This window comes from Ostrinia nubilalis, chromosome 10, assembly GCF_963855985.1.
Source record: "Ostrinia nubilalis chromosome 10, ilOstNubi1.1, whole genome shotgun sequence".
In the NCBI taxonomy this organism is placed as follows: domain Eukaryota; kingdom Metazoa; phylum Arthropoda; class Insecta; order Lepidoptera; family Crambidae; genus Ostrinia; species Ostrinia nubilalis.
The window spans coordinates 15,606,015-15,631,813 of record NC_087097.1 but is presented as its reverse complement, the minus strand read 5'-3'; the positions used below and the strand labels follow the sequence as shown (position 1 = coordinate 15,631,813).

The window sequence follows — 25,799 nt, the reverse complement described above, 5'->3', positions numbered from 1 at the left end:
ATTCAAAGATTTCCAAAAATTAGCTTGCCATACCCGGGAATCCAATCAACTAAAATCTGTTAAAAACTACACCCTGTATTTTTATTGCATCGATCGTTAGAGTCAAGTATAAGAATGAAATCTCTCAAACAAACTTGATAAATCAAATGAAAGGAAATCCATAAAATCTTAAATTATTTTAGTTATGTACAGAAAATTGTATGTTATGGTAGTGAATTTTCGAAATTTTTTGAATGCAGTTCTCTTTCTTTTCAAAAATAAAGGAATGTTTTCTTTCAGTAAAATTTTCTATCTACAGTAATAAGAGTACTTTCCTTCCAGGTGGCATTACAAAATTCCACCCTGTATACTAGGTATGCCTGATAAAGATTGATTTATTTATGAACACTGACACCTACCTAACATAAAACTTAATTTGTGGTCACCATTCTGTAAAATATCTAGAATCTGAAAGAATCTGTTCAACTGGGCTCTGTGCCATCCCAATCTAGAAAAATAGTAGTTTTAAGTCGTACTGTATTGTAGTAGCCATGCCAACTCGCTCGACCGGGCCTAACGCGAAAATTATAGAGATAACCAGAAGCCTGCTGTAAAATCGACGGCAACTAGCGGAAAAAACTGCCCGTTAAATTCATTAAATCCAGGAGCTCTTACAAAATATCGTCTATAATAAGAAGATACATCAAGTCAAATATAAACCCCGGTTATTCTGAATCATTTATAATTGAATGGTTATTGTGGAAATCATTGGGGGAGGCCTATGTTCAGCAGTGGACGTCCTATGGCTGAAATGAAGATGATGATGATGATTCTGAATTGAAATTTGAGCGTACTCGTTTTCTAAATAAGTCTATTCTAGAGCTTAAAAGTTCATACTTAAGTAGAAGATGAGCACCCTGAGTCCCTGAGCTCAAGAATATCAATTCAGAAACCGGGGGTAAGCATAAATTATGTTGTTGGCATAGATATTATTGTACTACAAAATGTAACTATAGTCTGATGTCCTAGCGCTTGTACCTAATGGTCCTCAATAAATTGGGACTTCTTTACCTATTCTCAGGCAAGAGTGAAGTAAACAGCGCTTGAAAGCAAGTGCCAAAATAACCAATCCTAAGCAAATATAGCTGTGTTGCCAGGTGCTTCGGAACTGCTTGCAAATAAACCTTACATTTTGTTTGGTTACACAGCATATTATGTTGTTTTACAGTGTAGAGCGCTGTATTTTCATTCAACGTTGCAAACAGACTATAGAATAGAACAAAATAGAATAAGACTTTATTGACACAATACCCACATTAAACGAAAACAATTTAAAAACAACACAACAAGACTAAAAACAATTACTGAGCCTCTGCGCCAAGAGGCTCAGCATTTTTATCTTGACATGCTCGTAAGCACTACTACAATATTAAGATTTTCAGCTATAGTCCATTCACAAAAGATAATATTCCTTCTTCCCCTCGTGCGTCAGACATTTGAGTGGGTGTTATCCTTTCAGTTCCAGTTGTTTATACAAGCAATGGCACATCAAAACACTGTATTTTTTATGTAATTGAAATAGTTTTTATTTTGCAACAAATTGTATAGTCTAGTATTCTAGTGTGATAGTGAACTTTACTGCCATGGAGATGTCTTCTTGTTCTCAACCAACGTCTTTCAGACTCTGGGCCTGTGATATGGCTAAGTTAAGTTTTGCATTCGTAACTTGGTGCAATCCTGTTGTGCCCCCCGTTGGATTTCGAAATCCTGTTGCCCCTGTGACTGCATCGTTTCTGTATTTTTACGTTTTTTTTGGTTTCACTGACTTCAAGAGCCAATAACCAATTGTGTCCCCAATATGGTAAGCCAAGTTAATGATTTTCATTTCACCTTTATAGTTTCCAAACCATAAACTCATCCCACCATATTAGAAGCTATTCGCCACGCCATATTATATCAACTCTAGCTCTATCAAAAAATTCGTTCGTTCGTTTGAGCCGAAAGATGTCCACTGCTAGACAAAGGCCTCCCCCAAGGATTTCCACAAAGACCGGTCCTGCGCCGCTCGCATCCAGGCACCTCCCGCGACCCTCATCAGATCGGCGGTCCACCTAGTGGGAGGCCTGCCCACGCTACGTCTTCCGTAAAAATCAAAAAGTATTTTCAATTAAATATTTCCGTAACTCCTATCAGGAAAACCCAAACCGGGTGGCATTGTTATTAGCACATGTTTATAGGCCCCATTGTGCAGAATTATTACGGCGCACCATACGGTGCCTTACATCCGACCTATTCTGACCTATTCCGATACAGTATTATGCTAAAATAGGGCAAGGGTCACCTATTTGTAGTGAATAAGGTTGCGTTTCCACCTAAGTTAGCAAGGCAATACTAATTTTCTAAATAAGTTGTAATAAAGAACTACTGAAACTTATTTTACTTAGATAGGTTTACGGAGATACTTAGATGGATTCTCTGTATCCAGAGATTCTGATGAGTCATAAAAATTGAAAAGTCACTGGGTAAGTAATCCCAATTATGCTATTGTCCGCTTTAAGCCTAATTGTTGTCGTGGAAAAACTTACTAATCTTGGTATTTTCTTTGTACAATTCACAATGACTCAGCTTTAGTGGAAATGCAGGCTAAAGGTCGCAGTCACCGCCTATGCTGAGAGGTTTTTAATTTGGGCACGACACATTTAGCTCCACTGTTTTTGAATTGTTCCATCTTTTATAATGAGTGTTTGTAATTGTAAGTTGTAATAGTTACTGTTCTTCTATTGAACAATTACCACTACTCAGATATAATCCACTAAATCAATTAATTCTACTAGCTACTAACTTGTCCCTGAAGTGAAGAATTTTCTACTAATGTATTGAAAAGTCATACGCTCCTAGCTATCCTAAAACCCTAATATTCACTCAGCTATAACCACCATACCTCCCTATCTTATATCGCACGACACAGTTCTCAAACGCCGACGATACACACACGGCCGCCCGCCCAAACAGCGCCGCCCAATATCAAACACCGTCAAAGAAGCCGCCGCCGCTAGTAGTTTGCAGTCAAACAAGGTTCGAGCACACTCAGGAGTATAGGCACTTGCAGTTTAGAGCTAAGACAGCAATTTGGAGCTCTAAGGCCCATGATATAATGCGCAATTAGAAATCTACTAACGTGGTCTAAAATGGAAATTGTTTAAAATACTTTTGCACTCCGCCATTCTTCTTGTTGTATCAACAACAAACCTACACAGTGTCAGCCCAAACTCTTTCTTTTTCTAACAGGTTTAACGGCTTCGGAGTATCCTTACGGATGAAGACATTTCAACATAGAAGAAGCCCAAAACTCTGCTACAAGAGTGGCGTTGTCAGTAGCATTCATCAAATCTTCTTGCGTGCAGTGGTTTGGGCACGCAGGGCACTACATCATGTGCTTCATACACTTGCACTCCAAGTTTGAACCATCTGAGAATCCCCACCATTTAATCTCAAAGTAAGCAATGCTTGCACTATGGGTGACAAAGTGTAAATGTCAATATTTAAAGTTTCTTCAATAACAGTAATCTACGATAAAAAAACCATATCGCCAAAAGAAGTAAGTATCCACTTGGATAATTTGTGAGCGATATTAAGTTACCGAAATATCTTTACGTCGTTAGCTACTACCAAATTACTCGCTCGTTTCCGCCGCGTGTGTCGGACACCGGTGCTGATGGCAGCCTGTCAACATCTTCTGACGTCATCTAGCTAACTGATGGAGGAGTAGCCTGAGAAACTTTCGCTACTGCATAATGTTTGTTGAACTTTAGATACGAGTACAAGTGAAGGTCAGACTGGCAGAAACTTGATGAATTCAAATTTTATTCATTAAATAAATTCACTAGCGGTCGCCCGCGACTTGCGTGTCACCTTTTTATTCCTTTAGGGGTTGAATTTTTCAAAATCCCGTCTTAGTGAGGAAAAGGAACCACCATGCAAAATTTGAGACTCCTAGCACTTGTAGTTTCTGAGATTTCATGATGAGTGAGTGAGTCAGTGACCTTTACTCGTAGATAGGTAGATTTGTTTTGTATTCCATAAATACTCGTACAATCGTTAGCGCTAAGCACATGAGTGTCAGTCTGCCTTCGTCTGTTACAACATAATCCCATAAATAATGTATTTTCGTTAAAGGTAATTCTCATCCTCATCTTTCATATTCTTAGCATGGTTATGACAACAATTTAATCACTACGTAATTCGTCGGCAGAACACACTTTGAATAAAATGCTGTTCATTGGTATTGGAATTCAGGAATTCAATTCATGGAGCACAAAATGAAGTCGATTTCTTACATAACAAATCCAATATCCGCCAGAGTCACCTCGCTCGTGTGAGAACGTTAAAGAATCTTGGATTAACACCACATCTCACCTCAACACCTTATGAACCCTATATCCATTCAGATAAAGTGAAAATTAGATTGCAGATCCCATAACGCCTTACAGTAAAGTTCGACATATTTCACAGATCCGCGTATTGCTAAAGACATTTTGTAAGGCGCTTTCAAATTGATTCTGTGACAAATCTCAGGACGTTTGAATACTGGACGGGTTGTGACAACATTTGTATGAGATTGGACGAAAAATGAAACGGAGCGCTATTTATCTTTGTTATTTCTGTTTAACGAAACACGCGGGTTGGATTAAGCGATTTGAAATGGGATTGCGCGACTGTTATTTTATGGAATAAAAATACGAACGGGAAATGGCAGTATTTCCTGGCTTTGAACCTGTACATTGATTTTAAATCATAGCTGCATTTTCGAACATAAAATTAGTTCTTCCTATGACATTGTACATTGTTTTTTTTCTCACTCACATGATCGGAAATGGGTAGCTGGAACTATGGCCGATAATACGTACAGAATTACTATTATTATCATGTAAGTTTTTATATCCCCCAGGAATGTATAAAAAATCATTTTAGTTCGCCTAGTATCAAGACCGTTTGATGTTATTATGTCATTTGAACTGACCTGATGAGAAGCGTAGCGAAGAGCACCGCCAGCAGCGGCAGCAGCGTCCCGAAGCAGGCCAGGAACAGAGTCTGCACGTCCGTGAACCCTGAGAACACGGACAAGACTGCGCCAGGTTACATGCCAACACACACCAGCATATGACGCCTTACAATGTACAATAAATATGACCTGTAGTAATCCCAACTAATATTATAAATGCGAAAGTAACTCTGTCTGTCTGTCTGTCTGTTACGCTTTCCCGCTTAAACCTCGCAACCGATTTTGATGAAATTTGGCATAGAGATAGTTTGAGTCCCGGGAAAGAACATAGGATAGTTTTTATCCCGGTTTTTGAAACAGGGACGCGCGCGATAAAGTTTTTCTGTGACAGACAAAATTCCACGCGGGCGAAGCCGCGGGCGGAAAGCTAGTTAATACATAATCATGGACATCATAAGGAAACCACCCACAATCTAAAGCAGGGGTCTCCAAACTACGGCCTGCGGGCCATATCCGGCCCGCCACTACCATCAATCCGGCCTGCTACAGCTTAAGACGAAGCCTATGTTTGCATAGGTGGACAGAAAAATTAAAATTGTTATGGCCCTTGCAACATACCGAAAAAAATGTTATGGCCTTAGGGCTTCAAAGTTTGCAGACCCCTGATCTAGAGAATATCCAACCCCAATTCCAACTCATCTGGCCAGCGCATGGGAATTTGGTGTACCAAATTCTCTATTGACTGGTACTAATCATCTTAATATGGTATAAGTCTGGTAATAAAAAGGGTTGAACTTCTGTAGTCGACACTAAATGTGCTGATGATGATGATGATGTTATATCAAGCTAAACACTGTGGCATTTATCTAGCTAAGATATTTAATAGTCATACATGTATCTAGGTAGTCTTGTACTGTCCAATGTACAAACTTTATGTACTTTTGTTACCAATCGCACATGTTACATCTTGGTTTGGCAAATATGGTTATGACTTGTTGTTACGCTATCTATACATAATTTCCCGATCATTCAAAAGATCGTGAACAAAAACAATTATCTACTTAGTTAATTATTGTATCCTGAACTTATATTATACGGTCTCAAGGTCCTTCGAGCGTTTAAACTTAATCAATTTCCATAACAGATACCCTCAATCAACGGAGGAAGAAAGCCCTTGTAGTGGGGCGTTCGAGCGGACTTAATCGGGTGATGGGACCCTAACATAATATCCAGTATCTAAACAATAGCTTTGCCAAGTATTCGTATATATTTAACAGCCTGAAACAACCATTTTTGACGAATGAATAATTTGAATAGGCTGTCCTAATCCCCCACAATTCGCACCATGTTGGGCGCCAATTACGAAATTTTCTATTATCTATGCATATTGTGTGAATACACATTTTTCGTTGGAAATTCTAAACACGTGTTTGATACTTCCAATTCACATTGCTGTTAGAATTTTTTTATCTTGTACCACGTTGGGCGCCACGTTATTGATGTCAATTGACATTATCACACCTTAAAAGCAAAGCTGCTTTATTTCAATGTATTTTGAATAAAAAAAAAAGTTTAAGGCTATTTTATTACAATATTATTCAAAAACTACTATCAGCCTGCGTGCGCGATGGCGATGGCGATCAATGCATTTAAAGCTGATTGCTATAGCCATCGTGCTCGCCGGCTGCACGCGTTGGTTTGGCCGAACCTTAAGCGTTAGATAACGGGTTTGAAGTAATAAATAGGTTTAACCCTTATAACTCAAAGGTTGTAACCTAATTTACCCCCTTTGTAGGCGAGACGGCAGCTCACTTACGATTGCTAAGTTGGTAAACTTTGACATTTCGAGTTTACTAAAACTAGCAGCTTGACTTTTTGTATTAGTTAATGATTTTTAAAGCTGTAATAAATATGTTACTGTAAAAGCTCGAATTGCAGTAAATCCTAAGATATTCCAGTAAAACCTAAGATCTATCAATTCCTAATGGTAAATGTCCCAAAAGGTTTGCGATTCGAACTCTTACCACCATTTCGTTGGTAAATCTTAGGATTTATAGTAATGGCACGGTAAATGTTGAAAAACAAAACATGTCATAACGTGCTCAGGGCATCTCATCCTCATCATCATCATCATAAATTACTTCAATTGGAAAAAATCGAATCTATCTTAATATTTTTTTTTTTTTTTTTTTTTTTTTAAGATTATTAGCAATTTGTATTGCACAAATTACTAATAGTCCCGTTAGCCTCTCGTGTTAAGCTAAATAAGCTTGTGTTACGAGTGGGCTCACCACAATAGTCGAGCGGCGGTGGGATTCGAACCCGCGTTCCTAGAATCTCGAGACGGCCAGTCCGACCACTTCACCGCTGGGCTATTGTGGCTATCAAAGAAGAAAGAAAAAGAAATATTGAAGTTGCCCTCTTTGTATTTCTAGTCGCTCACTTAGTAATGTAGTCGCACGGACAGAATTTTAATATCTAAAATGCATTAAACATAACCCACAGCTCGTTCTGCATTTGATTATTAAATATACGTCGTTAGTTAAGTTAATTTTTCGCTTCAAATTCATACCGCTCAAGTTATTAAAACAGTATGTCATCATCAGTCGCTAAGTTATTTTTTAGTCGATCGTTTTATAATTTCCCATTAAGAATTACTCACTCATTGTTTTATTCCTAAAACCAACATCTACCAGCTGACAGAGGTAAAACCTAGCATATACTGAATTCGAATGGTAAAAGCTCGTAAAAATCGTCGTATTTTCAGAAATACTTACATTTACCAGCTCATGTCGGTGAATCCTAAGACTTACACTTAAATCTTAAGATTAACCGTAGTTCGAGCTTTTACAATAACAAATATACCTCTTTTGTAGCGGTTTATGAAATGGAACCCATACAATCTCAAATACAAGAATATTGTTTGTTTAAAAAAATATCACATTATGAAATTTTGTTTCAGATATTATCCGGTACCGGCTAGTGGTAAGTTACTATCTTAAAAAATATTTTTGTTTAGTATAATATATTTAACAAGAAATACAATAGAAGTAGGTATTGTCTGGTGTCTTAGCTTAGATATTGTAATTAATTTGCCATAATCTTCTAGTGCTGTTTTGTATTTTACTTTATTCTAAACTCGCTTCTTGTATAACTTTCAAAAACAAGCTCCATACTCCTATTTCACTTGTTTAAAAATGCGAGCTGGAATTTATAAGATATTTTCAAAACAATATTCGCTAGAAGATACTGAATTTTAAGACGAACAGACGGCTGCATGAAACTCGCTTACTATAAAATTCCTTTTGCAGAAACCGATCTTTTTATTCTAGAAAAGCCCCGAGGGTAGTTGTAGGGTTGCCACAACTAGCATTGATAAAACAACCCGAAAATATTCACCATCAGAATCCTACGTTATTTTTGATGAACATAGCGGTACAAAACCCGCCGGGTTAGTTAGTAAATATGTAATACAAGTGGTGTTACACTAATTGCGTCCTTTGAGACTCGAATTTAGAACTCTATGGCTGAGTTGCACCACCTAACTTTGACTGTAAATTTAACGATAACCGGTGTTTTTGTATGGATTTTGACAGATTTTTGACGTTTGTCAAAGTTAAAGTAAGATGGTGCATCCCAGCCTATGACTACAGACTCTCAGACAGACCTATTTTATTCACTTTATCTCGTTTACAGTGTAAATTGGATATGGCCCTCCCAAATGAAATTCAATATGAATGAAAGGAAAGGCTCTCCTCATTAACGTATGCGAGGTCAAAATAAATTCCTTTATCAGCCAAAATTATAATTCTCAGTAGGAGTGAGGCGCGGGCAAAGCAAACATAATTATCCTGAATGAGTTAGGCCAACAAACAGCGTTTGATAAATATTTAATGGCGATCTTGATCACATAAGCCGGCCAATTAGAACAATTGGTTTGGCGCATTTTATGAACGAAAGGTTATAAAATATCGATGTTCTAGTAAACAAAATAATTGATTGACAAAAAGTATTTTTAAAAGATATGTAACACCCAACTGGGATAGTGAACCGCCTCAGTGAATTCAACCTTAATTAACTTGAAATAAAATAGTTACAGTAATCTCTAGGACCATAGAAAAAGTTGTAATTATTGTTAGTGTAACAGCCTGCCTCTAGGCCGTACCATGTAGGCAGTGTTCACATAATGTTCTTCAATATACGTATAGTTATACTTATACTAATATTAAAAATGCGAAAGTAACTCTGTCTGTCTGTCTGTCTTGCTTTCACGCCTAGACCAATGAACCGATTTTGATGAAATTTGGCATAGAGATAGTTTGAGTCCCGGGAAAGGATAGTTTTTATCCCGGTATTTGAAACAAGGACGTGCGCGAGAAAGTTTTTCTGTGACAGACAAAATTCCACGCGGGCTAAGCCGCAGCCGGAAAGCTAGTAATAAATAAGAAATCATACCTTTTAAGAAATACAAAATCTTAAGTACTACCTCCTTGTTCCATAAGGAAATTACTATTTAGCATAAAAAAATTATTATTGACCTAAGATTATTTTGTAAGTGTAAATATTACCTGAGTATATCATACTCGTATGTATTGAAAATGAAGAAAACAAGTTTTCATTTCCAAGCAGCATTTTGCCTAGTTTACAATAAAGTTTCTCCAAATAAATTGAACCCTAAAAAGGCGTCACCGACAACTCAAGTCCCGGCACGAATGTCCCGTCTCTCAGAAAGGTAATCTCAAACCACCTTACTAAGCAGTGTGCTTACCATGAGTTTACGTTAGGTGTGCTCGCTAGCGAGTGTGTCAAATAAATGTATGAAGATTTTAGTTCTTGAGAGTAGCCGCTAGAGGCGCTGTACAATCTGTCATACAAGGGTAAAAAGGTATCAAAGTTACACCCTAGTTGAACTCTGGCTTAAATTGTTTAGTATGGAAATGTCGTTCTAAACCAAAGTTCATCCAAAGTAACTGAGTTGCACCATTTTACTTTAATCGTAACTATAACAATAACCGGTGTTGTTGTATGCAGTTTGACAGATTTCTGACGTTTGTTAAAGTTAAATTAAGATAGCTTGCTAGCTATCCTACTTAACCTAACATAAACTCATGGTAAGCACACTGATCCGGACAAGCCGCTATCATCTTTTGATTTGGACCCCTACCATGGAACTCGTGGAGGTTGAATACGAATGGCGACCCTAGCGCATAAATTCCAGAGTAGGACCCGCTAATCATACTCGTCATACTTTGTTCTCAAAAACCTTTTTGAGAACAAAGTATGACGTGTTAAGGAGGGCTTATGTAGGGATGTAGTATTTTTATATTGATATTTTAGTAAAATATCGAAAAAAATAATGGAATCATGTCAAGTAAGCATCTTTTTACCCGACTGCGCCAAAGGATATTTATGTTTTATTCACATATTTCAGGTCGAAAAAGAATCAAAGATCACATATTAGAATTTTCTGAGTCAAAGACTTAAGTATGATGGGTTTTTAACGAATACATTATGCACATGAACTACGACTAAAGCACTATAATATATGTATAACAAATCAGTAATCGTATACAGTCTGATTAACGTATCATTTTTATAGGATTTTGTGGGCATGAGTAAGAATTTATAAATAGTAAAGAGTTTTAACTACGTGGTTATGTTTTACTCTATGACTACTATTTACGTGTTATACAGTATTTCTTCGGTGTCGACATCATAGATTCGGACATCCCTAGTCGTGTCGTTGTGATTTGGGTACAGACCCACGACATATAGCGGGTAATGCGGAATTAATCGAGTTTGTCGCAAATGTTTGCGGTGGGCATTGGAGACAATTCGTGTTGGGGAAGGATGTTTTGTTGTATGTGTTATAAGGGAGATACAACCACCTTAATCAATTGATAGCGTAGGACGGTAAGCCACATAATTATATGCTTTATTCTAAGTATCTTAGACTGAACAGAGCGGCGCTTCTCATTTTTCCAAGCAAGTTATTCATACAGTTTTGACTAGTTCACTTCGCGCTTGCTGGCTGGGACAGTCCTGTAGTTCAACTGTGACATTTGGTGGACCGTATAATAGCTCTCAAGGACCTTGACGCCATAATTGATATGCCTAATAATATCAAGCTTTACGAAACAATCAATCAGGTATGTAGAACTTTTTCCACCTATTTTGCACGACTATCTGTTCAACGAAACTAAAATATTCATTATCATCTATGACACATGTACTCGAAATAAGCTAAGGTTGATTAGTACCATGTTCATACTCACTTGTATCAGGAGCCAGGTCGTTGTCCACCTCGTGTCCAGTGATGTTGGCCAAATACGCGCTCTTGTTCTCCCCTCCCATCGGCCTGCCCACCTCCACCAGCTCGACATAGTCCACCTTCCTCAACACATCACTGCTGTTCCTCTCATCCTTCACATGAGCGGTCCGGTTCACGTCACTCTCGTTAATCTTCGCAGCGATTAAGAACTCGAAACGAGGCAGATCCTCAACAAACTCCGACTCTGGCCTGAACATCAGATCGGTAATTGAATCTTCGCGATTAGTCTCGGAATTTATCATCTCGTGCAGACTCGGGTTTGATATGTTTCGACGCTTCTCTACTGCTGCGGAATCTTTTTCTACGGCTGCTTTGTATTTCATTTCTGACATGGTTTCGTCTCTATCTTGCTCCCCGTTGACAAGGGTTTCCATGTTATCAGCTGCTTCCTTATTAGCTGCGTGCTCAGCTTCTGCGTTCTCGTCATCTGTTGCTACTACTAACGTATCTGAATCTGGATCTACAGGGATGTTAAAAGTGTTATTGTTGTTGGAGAATTTTATGATGATGTCTGTGTTGTTTCCATCAGGGTATGGCCGCGCCTGCACTATGTCTGCGGCCAGGAGTGAGTTCAGCAGAAAGAACATCAGCTTCAACTTCACGTTAGTCATTGTTCCTTTGTCTAAGCCTTCATGTTAGGTTCAGTTCATTGTGAGTGGGTCGCGACATTCCATTGAGCTCCGCCGCCCGCCCTGAGAACAAAGGTAGCTTTTAATTAATCAAGTTTTAATCGCGCTTTTGAAATAAAGTCAAGATACCCAACAATAGAGATGATAGCACCAGTTACAATTAAATTGAAAAGTTAGATTGGAAGAAAACATTTAATTTCACTCGTATGTAATTAATAAACTCAACTTTGTTATTTTTTTAATTTTTGCTTCTAATATTTGCACGCCTAAAGTGTTGAACAAATTATGATGATTTTGGCAAAGACTGAGGAAACCTATTAGATAGAAAGACATAAGCCTTTCACCAGTATCGCAAAAACAACTGGAATTAAGGATAAATTAGGCCACTCATTATTTCTTTGGCTAATATGTTAAAAAAGGGGACAAATAAAGTTTGTTTTATCGCAAAAAACGATAAAGTATTTCTGTAACAGACCAAAATGAACAAGATGAAGGTGCAGGCATCATACAAGTACGAGTAGACGAGTGCCTTTAAGTAAATGGAAGGATCTTCAAAGATAACCCTGAATAAAAGGGTTATTATAATAATGCTCATATAAATCATCCATGAACGGTATGAAATTATGATGTAAGTAGATCATCTATCCTGAATAACTCGAATAAATTTCACCTAAGGAGCTTTTACAGCGTCGTTACTTTGTTTTGCAAATGGCCGCCATCTACTGAAGGCTAATCTCACATTTACCAGTTTAACCTTCAACTACTTGGGGATTCCCATTTAGATAACTGAAGCATTTAATTTAGTTTAAGCGAAAAGGGGCAAAGGGGTTAGGAAGTAAGTACTTTTTAGGCAGGAAATAATTACTGGGACATATTCATCTTTTTTGCACGCTCTAAGTTGTTAATAAAAGCTTTTTTAATTTGTTCTTAACAACACCTACTTCATTTATAAAGGTTAAGTTTTATCTAAACACTTTGTCCCTTTGTTCACAGGGATTTCATATTTGACAATAGTGACAAAGTATTCATTAAATAAATGCGTTATAATGATACATATTTATTAACAGTTACAAAAGGCTAATTTCTTTGTTGTTTCAAACAATTAATTACGAAAGAACTAAAAATTAAGTCATCTCTTATGAGAAAAGAACAACTAACTGCACAGTAGCAAAACAAAGTTTACTCTAAACACAAACACAAATACATAGGTACTAACATTTGTTCAGTGGGATGCCAACAGCCGCATCTGACAGTAGATTGCAAACCAGACAACCAACCAGGGAAAAAAGAAAAGGATTTAAATATTAAGTGTTGCCAGAATTCTGGCTTGTTGCTGAAATGGTAGAGCCGTTGAATTCTTAACAATGATTCAACATGATTTGTCGCCTGCTAAGTATATTACCAACCACGATAAAAAAACTCATAAAAAACTAAAATATTTAAAAGAATTCTTATCTGAAGTGGTAAAGGATGTATTCGACGCTTTATCACTCAGGTAGAGTAATGGTTCAATCAACATACTTTTGTCGCCTACTGAGTATATTACCAACAGAAATAAAAAAAGAAGCTTTAAATATCTAAAAGTGTTGCCAGAATTCTGGCATGTTGCTGAAATGGTAGAGCCGCTGTATACGGCGCTTTATCACTCAATCTATACAACGGCCAAACAACCAGGGTAAAAAATAAGGCCTTAAATATTTAAAAGTGTTGCCAGAATTCAGGCATTTTCCTAAAATGGTAGAGGATGTATTCTACGTTTTATCACTCTACACAAAGACAACATGATTTGTCGCAGCTCAGTATTTATGGGCTCCCCGAAGAGGTTGTAAGGCCGGGTGCATATAATGGCGGCATATTTCACCAGGAATCTGGAAACCAGGCAATAAAGATGTGTGGGTTTTATCGCTTAAAACAAATTGGCACTGAGTGCAGAAGAGTGTGTAACCTGTCTTAAACTTCATTTAAATGGGTTTATACGGAAGATGCCAACCGAGCAACATGGAAAGCATTGGGGGAGGCCTATATGTTCAGTAGGCCTATGGACGTACTATGGCTGAGATCATGAGATGATACTGACGATGGTGTATCCAGCTGACGCATCCTATTACCCAACTTGGCCAGAAGGAGGGTTGAGTTTTTTTTTACTTGCAATAGTTACGATTTTGCTACAAAAATAGATAGACTAATATGCTATAAACATGTTAGTACGTGTATGTGTACGTGTACGTGTCGACATCTTGTAGAACTAATAGCCCCAACCTTTTTTTTTTTTTTCAGAAACAATCTTACTTTCATTTGTATGATACTTTCACACATCGTATCATCAAGATATTAACGAAAAGATCTTTAGCAATTCGGCAATATAATTGAAGATATTTTTTATTACATTTTCTACCACCGAAATCATTTCACTGTACAAAATATTCAAATTACACATTCATCAGTCCTCTCAAGAAGGCAAAGTACCCTCAAAGTCAGCAAAACGTGCACAATTAACATTTTCAATAACATTTTAACCCTTATACGCTACGCAATCACTTCTCAAAGAACACATCTTAACCCGTTCGCCGCGATGTCAGATATTGATACGCCCTAACGACCCGTAAGCGATTCTTAACGTCCGATCGCTTATATCGCTCGAATGCGGGACAGAGATGGAAGATTAGACACATCTCCACGTTGGAGATGCGCGGAGTGATGCCAACGGGCTATCAAGCCTTAATATCGCTTTTTGACAAACGACTCTGAAAGGTAGGCATGGTCTATATGTGTGACAGTGTGATGTTTGTTTAATATTTTGAGGTTGATGCTGAGTTGCACCACTTTAATCGTAACTAGAACCATAACCGGTGTTTTTTGTACGGAGTTTGACAGACTTTTGACGTTTGTTTTAGTTAAAGTAAGATGGTGTAACCCAGCCCTATAGTATAAGACAAAACGTGAGTCGACCGTCAAATGACTGTCGCTTGGACTTCAGAATCTCGAAATTGTTATACCTAATTGAGGACTTAAATTGTCTTCATGAAATCTACAAAAAATCAATACAACTAGACACTTACGTGCTATTACAGTCATGGACCATTTAAGGACATCGCACATTTATCAACCTGAAAAGGGATCTTAACCGTATCATCTCGAGGCGGTCAGTCTTCTTTGTATGAAACTCCATACTGCAACGCGCACTTATCCGAACTGTAACGTAAACGCCTTGCGTTGCGATTGACAGCTTGCGAAAGGCGATACGGTGCTGATCCCTTTCCGAGTTGATAAGTCTGCTATGAGCTTTATACTCGACATTGGCAAAAATAATATTGATAAAAGATTTACCAGAGGGCACGTCAGCCGTCAGCACCAATTGGGCCACGTAGACGCCTCAGTCTAATAAAGTTTGACATCGCCTCCGATGTTAAAACCTTACACGATAAAAAAGGAAAAGCAGCTGTTTCTAAAAGATTACATTTTAGGCAAAGACAATATTCCCCTCTGCGACTTGAGAAAATACTTGAAACCAAAAGATTGTTCGATATTTTAAGGATCTAGCTCTAAAATAAAGCGCTCATCCACTCACATTTTGAAAAGAATATCGAAGACAGCACAAAATCTGAAGACCAACTACTCGTAAAGAGAATCGAAAAACATTTTCAGTTTCCACTTTAACAGCGGACTTTACGGAGAACATCGCGTAAAGTTAATTTTGTCGGTGAGATCCGACAATAACCGGGAAATGTGAGCTTTATCCGAAGTTTTTAATTTCAATGGTTTTCAAGCGACGTAAAATTTTCTGAACAGGTAGGTATTTTGTTATTGTTTGTAGGTACCTGACTATAAAAAAATAAGCTCGTTGTAGTTTTATTTAATATTTTTATTCAACAAACTGCGAGCACGTTTTTAATAAAACCAAAATCGTAAAAATGCCAAAGACAAAGAAAGCAGTTTAAATGCATCTTGATGAAATAAAACTTCACAAATGTTAGGTGTAGTAGCTAGAATAAGATCAAAATAGCGCATAATTATATTCTAAACTATGTCCGGTATTCATAAATGTATAAACGAGTGCCTCTAGTTATAGGTACTCTAACGTCGATTATATTATCAACTTGAATTATTTCAGCTTAAATTTGTTCACAAACGGTAGAAAATCAACAGCCCATCCATCGTACCCCACTCTACGCTTCCCTATGCCTTTAACTTTAATAAATAAACAATGTTCTCTCTAAAGAACAAATTGAACTTTGATCATCAGTGTTACGGTGCCTCTAAAGTGTTCCCCCACCAATTTGCACTCCAGGGAAATCTATCCTCTCCTCGTGTTTTGAAGGATGCGCCAATTGCCGCCATTGTGTACTAAATATAGAACGGCGAGTCAGGACAAGGTCAGCATTGCAGATTAATCAATTAGACGAAAGGAAAGGTCTGATATGCACGATGTAGTCGCTTTGAGTGTGTCGTGTCATGTACGAATATGATTTCTGATTTGATGCTGTTATCTGGCAAAAACTTTACGCCAAAGGTACAAAAGGCTTTTGTACAAAACAATAAAATAGAAAAAATAGTTGGTTTGCCACTGATTGTGATGTGCACTCCCAAAAAAATTCATAGGTCATCCCCGTCAGTTCTACTTACCGCTACTTACAGTAAGCTAATAGGTAGTACGAATATGTAGAGTCCTTGAACTCTCCAGATTTACAGGTAGCAAACGTGCAACTGTGTAATTATTAAAGGTTGCATTTAAAACTACATATTTCTTCAGTTGTTTCAGTTTAGATAAGTATTGTTATTAGTGTAAGCCTAGGCGCACACTAACGGTAGTTGATCAGTATGGGCATGTATGGAAGTGCGCACATTACACCGATTTGATTTGGCCGATTCTTAATACAATTTAAAATCGGGCACAACTATCGGCCAGCTAAAAATCGGTGGTCTGCGCCTAGTCTAAGAGTTCTATTATTCAAATAACAATTTGGATATCAAACTAACGTTGGAACCAATGATGCTATTGAAACTTTGACAGAAGATGTTATCAAAAGCCTGAACGAGAGGAGAAAGGTGGCCGGCTTATTCCTTGACTTAACTTCTGCATTTGATTATGGTGGACCATGAACTATAATTAAAAATTGCAACATTATGGAATAAAATATAAGATCCTTGCATTATTGGAATCGTATTTGATAACTATATATTATTCAGGCGAATCACCAACCTATACAAACAGTTTTATCATTTTATTAGTATTCTAAATAGACGTAGTCTTATCATCCTTACCGATTTCCCGCCTTTTTGTACCTATTCATGTGTGCACTAATATTACTATTTATGTATGTTTATCTAGACAATTTTATGAAGCTTACTATTTTATTTATTTTACCAATGGTCCGTGATCCTCACTCGGCATGGGGCACACTGAAAACCAGCGCCGTGGCCTTCGTCACCGTGGGCCACGGCTAGGGATTGCAATCCGGTATCATTTTCAATCCGGCCGGATTTCACCGGATTGACGCTAATCCGGCCGGATCCGTCCGGATCCGGCCGGATTGGAAAGTTACTTGGTCTAGTATTTAGTGATTTTTAGTTTTGATAATAGTACATAAAAATAAAAATAAAATACGTATTTATGTCACTTTTATTTCTATTTTTCGGTATTAATTGTAATTTTTGTTAAGTACCATTCAAGTACTAATAAAATTATGAAAATTCTAAATAATAAAGTTAGTAATCAGTCTGACTCTCACTTATTGCTGTATGTAAAGTAAAATGTAAAGTATCTGAAAGTACTTAAGTAATAATACTATTAAACTCTTATTAATAAAATCTACACAGACTTAAATCAACAAAACAGTCTATTAAATTTGTACTTATAAATTCAACTTCAGTTCTTTTTAAGAAACAATCTGACTCCTAAGAAACAATAAAACTAGAAGCATCAATTTTTTGCAAAGGAAAATGCAATGTAGGACCTAGTGTTGCGACACGTCTAGCGATCTGGCAAATGCGCGCGCGCTCGACTTTCCCAGTTCACGTTCGCGTATTTTTTGCTTTACCGGATCCGCCACCGGATCCGGCGCCGACTCACCGGATCCGGTAGGTCCAAAAACACACCGGATCCGCCGGATTACCGGATCCGCCGGACCGGATTGCAATCCCTAGCCACGGCATATGCTGAGTGGGGTCCCGTTGCAGTGGGCATCTTGTTGGTGAATGGGTGGCACTGCTCAGTTTACTCTTGTTTTTATTTTTTCTTCCTTTATTATGTGCCACTTTCATGTCTATGTAATTGCCTGTATTTATGTGTTGTCCATTGTAATAAATGTATCTCTCTTTCTTTCTTTCAACGAATACATGTACATTTTTCATTTCTCCCACGTATTCAAAGGATTAAAGTTTAACAATCATATATTCTATAAATTCTACGTGTAAAAACTACATAGTTTCCCCAAGGCTTAGTGGTTATTCCATATTCCGGCGGTTAGCTCTACATCGGCGAGGGCCCCGGGGGCTCCGGAACAAAACACGTAAGTGCAGAACGTTTGTTTTGCGTTCGGCTGAGGGGCAAAATAAACAAGTAGCATTTATCAAATAAAAGCAAGGATTGAATCACTTTGTTCGCGTGATCGCTTTTCTAATGGAAATCCAATACAATGCTAATGGTTTTTTTTTATGTGCTCAATTTATACTAAACCGAAATTAATTTCTGCGCTAAGTAATACGTATAGGCCTTTTTATTTATAAATCGAAATAAAAACTTTATGAACTAAATCTGCCGCCCTTCAAAATTTGCCGCCCTAGGCTTCAGCCTACTCAGCCTGCTGGTAAATCCGCCACTGTCAAGCTCCGATCTTAACTAAGTCAATATGCTAATTCAATGTTACAGATGACAGCATATCAAGCAACTAATGTGCTGTGAACTGCAATAATTCACTTAAGTGCTAACACTAAGTTCTACAGTGTGTTTGAGTATAATACGTAGTACTTATTATTATTCTGTGATAATACTACCACAATTTTGTCATCTAACTTAATAATTGAAGGGGTGAGTGGACAAAGGTCTTACTAACAAAATGAGTTATGAGTGTTTGAAAATGTAAATCTGCTCTTACCACATTTGAATCCTGAAATGTATGAATGCTTGTCAGATAACACATTTGTTAAGGTTGGCACGTAACAAAATTGCGTGTTTTGAGCTCATTAGTCGATTTTATCATCACTTAAAACCTTTGTTCATGCAAAAAAGTCGATTCTTCAGTTTTGTCAGATAACACCTTTGTCCACTCACCCCTTCAATTGCTTATAGATTTTGAACTGAATTTTACTAGAATTGTTCGACTATTTCCATTGTTAAAGTTGAACCCTGTATTATACCAAAATGTTAGATAAATTCGAGCACTTTTTGCCCGGTCATCGCCCCGAGCGCGCGAAAACCGGTTATGTAGTTATCCCCTCTGAATAAAACATACGCTCTGTACCAAAGGTATTTAATTTAATATGCCATTTTTGCTTGTATAGTTCTATTTTCAAAATATTCTGCTGCAATATTTTAGTTTTTTTTCTGCTTAGCGGAGACAATCAGATTATTATGGCTACCTCCGCAAGGAGAGTAAATTATCTTGCGAAAACTTCAATGATCTCAATAAAAATAAACATAATAATACTACTCTGGATCTGGAGTCAAAAAAACTTGAGTGATGAATAAAATTGCGCCTATTGCATTTCTTAGGCTGGGTTGCATCAGCTTATTTAACTTTGACAAACGTCAAAAATCTGTCAAACTCCATACAAAAAGCACCGGTTATCGTTATAATTATGGTTAAAGTTCGGTGGTGCCGTGCAACTCAGCTTTAATGTTATGCAAGGTAATAAATCAATCAAATGAACAAGTAAAAAACCTTGTGTCTTGGTTACAGTCTGTCTAGAAATCCTATCTACGTCTTATCATCTAGATTCTAGACTAGACTAAAGCACTTAGACTTCTGGAATTTTCCCAAGAGTTGAGTGATAGCCACTTGATACAAGTGCCCAGTTATCTATTTGATTGTTGCAGGAGATCGCTCCTGTCTGCTCACTATAGTAAATACGGATTGTATACATACTAACGGAAGGTGCCTGGATGCGAGCAGCGCAGGACCGGTCTTTGTGGAAATCCTTGGGGGAGACCATTGTCCAGCAGTGGACGTCTTTCGGCTGAAACGAACTAACGAACGAACGAACATACTAAACGCTTCAATTTAGCACTCGCAGACTTGTATTTACGTAACTACGATTTGGCATTAACGTGATACAATAAACCTCGTAAGCCGCAGTAAAAAGTCTTTCCTGAATACTATACAGGGTGTCCCAAAAAGTAGTGTCAAGCCGAAGCCCAAATCACCGCGAGTTTTGATAGCTTTCGAGTTATGATTTTTTTTACAACATAGATGATTTTAGTTTACATTCGTGTTACGGATTTAAATACTTCTGAATCAACTAGGCCTAGTATTCATCTAATAATAATAAAAAAACAGGCATATAACTTGACTATTCGCGCCACAATGACAAAAAAAGTGCCTAAGCTTAATTTAAAACATAACTCGAAAACTATCAAAAATCTCGGAACATACATGGGGGTGATTTGGATAGCCCTAGTTATGCTCTACCTCTGTGCTTCGGTTTGACACTACTTTTTGGGACACCCTGTATAATCTGGGCCTCTTGAAGGCGAGAGTGAATAGGCACTTAAAGACCAATGTATGTAACATCCTAGACTGCATGTCACTTAACAACAGTGCGATTGCGGTCAAATACTGCAAATTTCTGCATAAAAAAGGTCTAGTTTGTGCTAATGATCAAAATATTTTGAAGAAAAGCTTCTGAGACGCCGTTATATGGCTGTATTTGATTTTTTAAAACGCTTGTAAAAATATAAGCCTTCTATTTTAATGTACCATATTGCCTGTATAGTTGTCTCCCTCTAGATATGGCAGATGTTTTATCTGGGAATGTCTATTGGTATTGAGATAAAAGAGTTTCCATTGGAATCGACGTGAATTACATTACGCAGCGCTGGAGAAATTTATTGCAGTCTTTGTACTGGTACATACATTGCGGGATGCTTTTCAAAAACTTTCCAACTTTCTTTAAGGTTTCTTGGATGGCCCAAACTTGAACACTGCAAGTGTGATTTTGTTCCCCAGTCGACGAAGCACTTGATGTCGTGCCCTGAGTGCCCAAACAATTGAACACAGGAAGATTTAATGAAGGCTACTGACAATGCAAACGCCAGTCTTGTAGCGTCTTGTAGCGGAGTTTTGGGCTGACCCTATGTAGGTTTGTTGTCGACACGACAAGAAGAAGACCAATATTTAGTTAATTTTTGGAACAATGCTTAGAATGGCAACCACAGATTGGAAGTGTGTGTGTGTGGGCACGCCTTCCTCAGACAGACTCGGTGGACCGACGATTGTTGTGGGAGGATTTTTCAGTAGTGGACGCCGTTTGACTGAAATGAACGAACGAACCAGCAACGTAAAATACTAATTTGGTTTGATTGTACCCATTACGATTGCCATTGCGATGTATGTACGATTTTCCAACCAAAAATGTATATTCTCATGTGATGTCGATTGTACTACTATTAGAATCCCTTAGGGGGATACAAAGCGTACGTATTCACCGTTATAACACTATCAAGCTGCCCGAGGCGCCCCTGGGAACCGTGGGCTGGGAAACTATGTACCTAATTGCAGACGAGTATATGTATGTATAAGTATAAGTAACAAACATGATGTAAGAGAGGTTTGGTAAAAACTAAAATAGTTATTTCCAAAGACTTCTAACTAATTTATTAGACAAATATTTTTGCTTTTTTGATTAATAAAATAAATATCTACGACTCCATTAGTCGATACCGAACTGGGTAGTTGTGTCGCAAAGCCCACTAAGGTGATCTACCAAAACCGTGCCATGCTCACGTTCTCTCATTATTACGTAGTGGTTCACAGAATCAGCTGCATTAACCATCATCAGGAATCATCAGAGCGCGCCAAAATGAACCGAGTTGAAGTGGTTGCCAATCCATGGTTGGAATCGGTCGGACGGAGGCCTCATCCATCACATAACAAACTGACCTGTACTCGTTTCTTTTGACGTAGTTTTTGGTCCTAATTTGCAACAAAAACTTGTCTGATTATATTGTTGACTATAATTATATCGAAGAGAATATACACAAATTAATAGCACCTACAAGGTCGGGAGTGTTCTATTTACTATGAAACAATATGCCCAGTCCCAAATACCTAACTATAGGTAGGTACATATGTATTATATCTCCTATTCTTTTGTCTTAGAGATGATTAACTGTTACATAAGTTACAATAAAGGTAGAGCCATAAATTACTCGGCAACGAATGAAAGGGAAGATTATTCGGGGGAAAAAGTAATTTACAAGTCATTAGGCTGGCAAAACATAAGTATTTCAGTCTGAATAAAGATATTATCTTGATGAATCTTTGTATCCTAATCCCTAAGATATCTAATACCAAAATGATTGATCACTTGCAGGGATGTTATGGATATCCGTAACCATAACCGAAACTATCGGATATCCGAAATAAAAAAAATATCCGTTACCGAAACCGATTCAAAAGTTTCGGATAAAGGCAGAGTCTAAATCTTAATATTTTTTAAATATTTGTTACTTGTCTGGCATTCTCTGGCACCATCTAATATCCTCACCTGTTTTACCTTTATCATAGGTGTCGTCATAGTACATAAAGTGGCTATGTGGGTCGCGCAGAATCTTGCTATTTCGATGGCTCCTACGTATACTGGCGTAAGTGAAAAAAATAGATTTTACAGGAGAGCCATTTAAGTGGCCAGACCCATATTTTTGGGTCATATCTTCTGACCTACTGAAACGAATTTAATGAAATTTCACATTTAGCCTTAACATGTAATGCTTTTGCTACTGCTGTTATCAATTTTTATATTTTTCTTATATATTTTGAGATTTTACGCATTGCCCTTTTACGTCGTCATATTTCTATAATTTCATGTATATTGTTCAACGTAAAGAGACTTAAATGACAACGTAAATAAAATATTTTAAGCGATTACTCTCTTTATTTATGCATGTAATTACTTAAATTGTTATCATGTGCTATTTCAATAATAAATCAGTTAGAAAAAGTTGTTTAATGTATCATTTTTACGTTTTAACGCAAATACGCCCATATACTGTGCTCGAGATTTAGTTAGGTCTTTTAACATAATGTGACATATTTTTAAAAATTACAAATAACTTGAAAAAATCGAACTGCCTAAGGCGGGAATTGAACCCACGATGCCTTAGGCAGTTCGATTTTTTCAAGTTATTAATAATTTTCAAATAAGTTTGAGATGCGACTCTTAACGCTAAAAATTAAATAACTATATAATGTGTCATAATTTATGAATAAAACAATTTGCTAAATATTTTCATGGCTTTATTTAAGATTTGTATTATAAAAAATATATATTTATGTAAGCAACTACTCGAATAGATGGGAGAATCGAATGATTGGGCTTTATACGTGGCGTAGTTTTGCACATACGCCTATTTGCCTAAAATTTTATTTTGTATCTAATGGGAAAATTTTTTTTTTTCTTGCTGATGTTATAGATTAGAGCAAAGGGAAATCATTGCTTAAATAATTGGAAAAAGGCGTAAGCGGCAGTTTCGCCCTTATACGTAGGAGCCATCGATTTGAATTTTACCTTTTTAAAATTCTAATAGTAACCGAAATTATCCGAAAAACTTTCGGATAGTCAGAAATGATTTCACATCCGTAACCGTAACCGAAACCGAAACTTCATATCCATAACATCCCTGATCACTAGCTTATTTTTTTATATAATTTTGATATACATTATGTATTTTTGCCTTAGGATCTGTTTTTGCCTGTCTGAGTATATTTTTAGAGGGTTATAGATACCTATTGTTCCACAATTTTCCTCTTTACTTACTGAAATATCTTGCTTCCCCGCTTTTGCTGGCAAAACTAATTTGGAATCCATTTTCTCAAGGAGCCTTTGCATAAATTATTTAGTTTTACCAAAAGACGTAAACATCGATACTTTGCTATGTGTTAAATGACTACTCAATATTATAAAATAAAGTCCTCGGACGCGTCTATTTGTCAGTCTGTCCACGAAAAAAAAATTACTGGACGGGTTTTCGTGCGGTTATTAGTTTTCTCCAATAGATAGAGTAATTCACGAGGAGGGTTTGTTAGCATAATTATAACATGTCAAGGAAAAAACGATAAACAATTTTTATCCCGGTTTTAAACGGGGAACGCGTGCTTATAAATTCTTTCTATCACAAACTAAACTAGAGACAACAACAACAAGTACTATCGGCAACAGTGTTAACTACCCATTGCCGGTCATGTCATCTCGTTCTATCGCAAAGAATCACCATTTGTTTAGAGCGAGAGCAAAAACGTAAATGGATAGTTACCAGTGTGGCCGTGTGTACAAAAGCTAGTATATAAATAAATTAAATCATTCTAACGAGAATCCTCTCCTGAGAAGACTTTGGAAAATTATTGGACTCAGTGACTCAGTTCACAGTTCACAGTGGCTGGCGAATTACAAATTCCAAACAGTGGCTCATTTGACGGCGATTTCCCCAGAGCTGCAGGTTACTGCTCCGAGGCCACAAGTTGACTAGAAATAGAAAAGAATGGAAAAAGTTTATTTGCCAAAAAAAAACAACAAACACATGGGACAGGGTGCATTGTAGCTGACTGATTAATTAAACAAGGCATGGCTTGGAATGCATCAGGGCATAATAGAATAAGGTTATTTTTATGAAATAGACAAAGAATATAAAAAGAGGTAGAGAACTCAATATTTTTTTTATTTCGGTAGCCTACTGATTTTCTTTACTACAGCAGCACCCAATTTTGCAGGCTACTTTACGTACAAGCGGCAACTAAAAGTGTATTGTTACACCATCGAACTTTGACTTTAACCAATGTCAAAAGTCTATCAAACTCCATATAAAAACACCGATTAGGGTTATAGTGACGGTTAAAGTAAGGAAGTGCGATTCAACCTTTACGAGTTCGTACACCATTAACCCATATCATATCCTTCATTTCTTTCATAACTATTGTGAAAGCTTTTATTATTGTATGATTTCGTTTATTTACCGAGCATGCCTCAGTAATAATTATTTACTTTGTAGTTGGAGTCGCAAGCCCTCAAAGGCGGGGGCTGGGCGGTAAACAAGCGTAAGTATCAGATCTCTTTTTATCCCGTTTACCTTGAAGCCGAACTTATTGATAGGTAGGGTTACCGACGGATATTCTTTTAGCCACTTAGGATATTTTACGTGTCGACGGTGAATGGAATTTTTGGTGGTGAAATTCGAATATTATTGAATTCAGATGTTTTCTCAAAGAATCATAGAGCATTTCTATACTTATAATAAATCTGTAGAGAGGTCAATTCTGTATATTAAATATATTTTCAAAATAACTATCAGGGGGTGATTAGTGATCGATACTGATGCCAAAAATGCAATCAGTAAAATTTTTGTTTGTCTGTCTGTCTGTCTGTCTGTCTGTCTGTATGTTCCTTATAGAAACAAAAACTACTCGACGGATTTTAACGAAACTTGGCACAATTATTCTTCATACTCCTGGGCAGGTTATAGGATACTTAGGAATTCCCACGGGAATGGGAATTAGCGGGAAAATCGTTTTGTATGAAAAATCTGAACCGCTTAAGTTAGACGCTTGAAATTCGGCATGCAGGTACCTTAGTAAACTTAAAGCTTAGTTACAACATGATATTGCAAAATTCCCACGGGAACGGGAGTTAGCGGGAAAAAACATTTGTA

At 37.2% G+C, this 25,799-nt stretch overlaps 1 protein-coding gene across 2 annotated transcripts in view; it reads right to left on the bottom strand.

Moving 5' to 3' along the window:
• LOC135075331 (uncharacterized) overlaps window positions 1-25,799 on the bottom strand; it is a 90,721-nt gene that overhangs the window by 51,506 nt on the left and 13,416 nt on the right. The window contains exons 2-3 of one of the 2 annotated variants that reach the window (XM_063969748.1): window positions 11,257-12,004; window positions 5,000-5,105 (exon numbers count right to left, since the gene is read on the bottom strand). In XM_063969748.1, the coding sequence (XP_063825818.1) occupies window positions 5,000-5,105; window positions 11,257-11,923 (773 nt within the window). In that variant the 5' untranslated portion in view covers window positions 11,924-12,004. The remainder of the gene's footprint in view (window positions 1-4,999; window positions 5,106-11,256; window positions 12,005-25,799) is intronic. The other variant, XM_063969749.1, reaches the window with a different exon arrangement.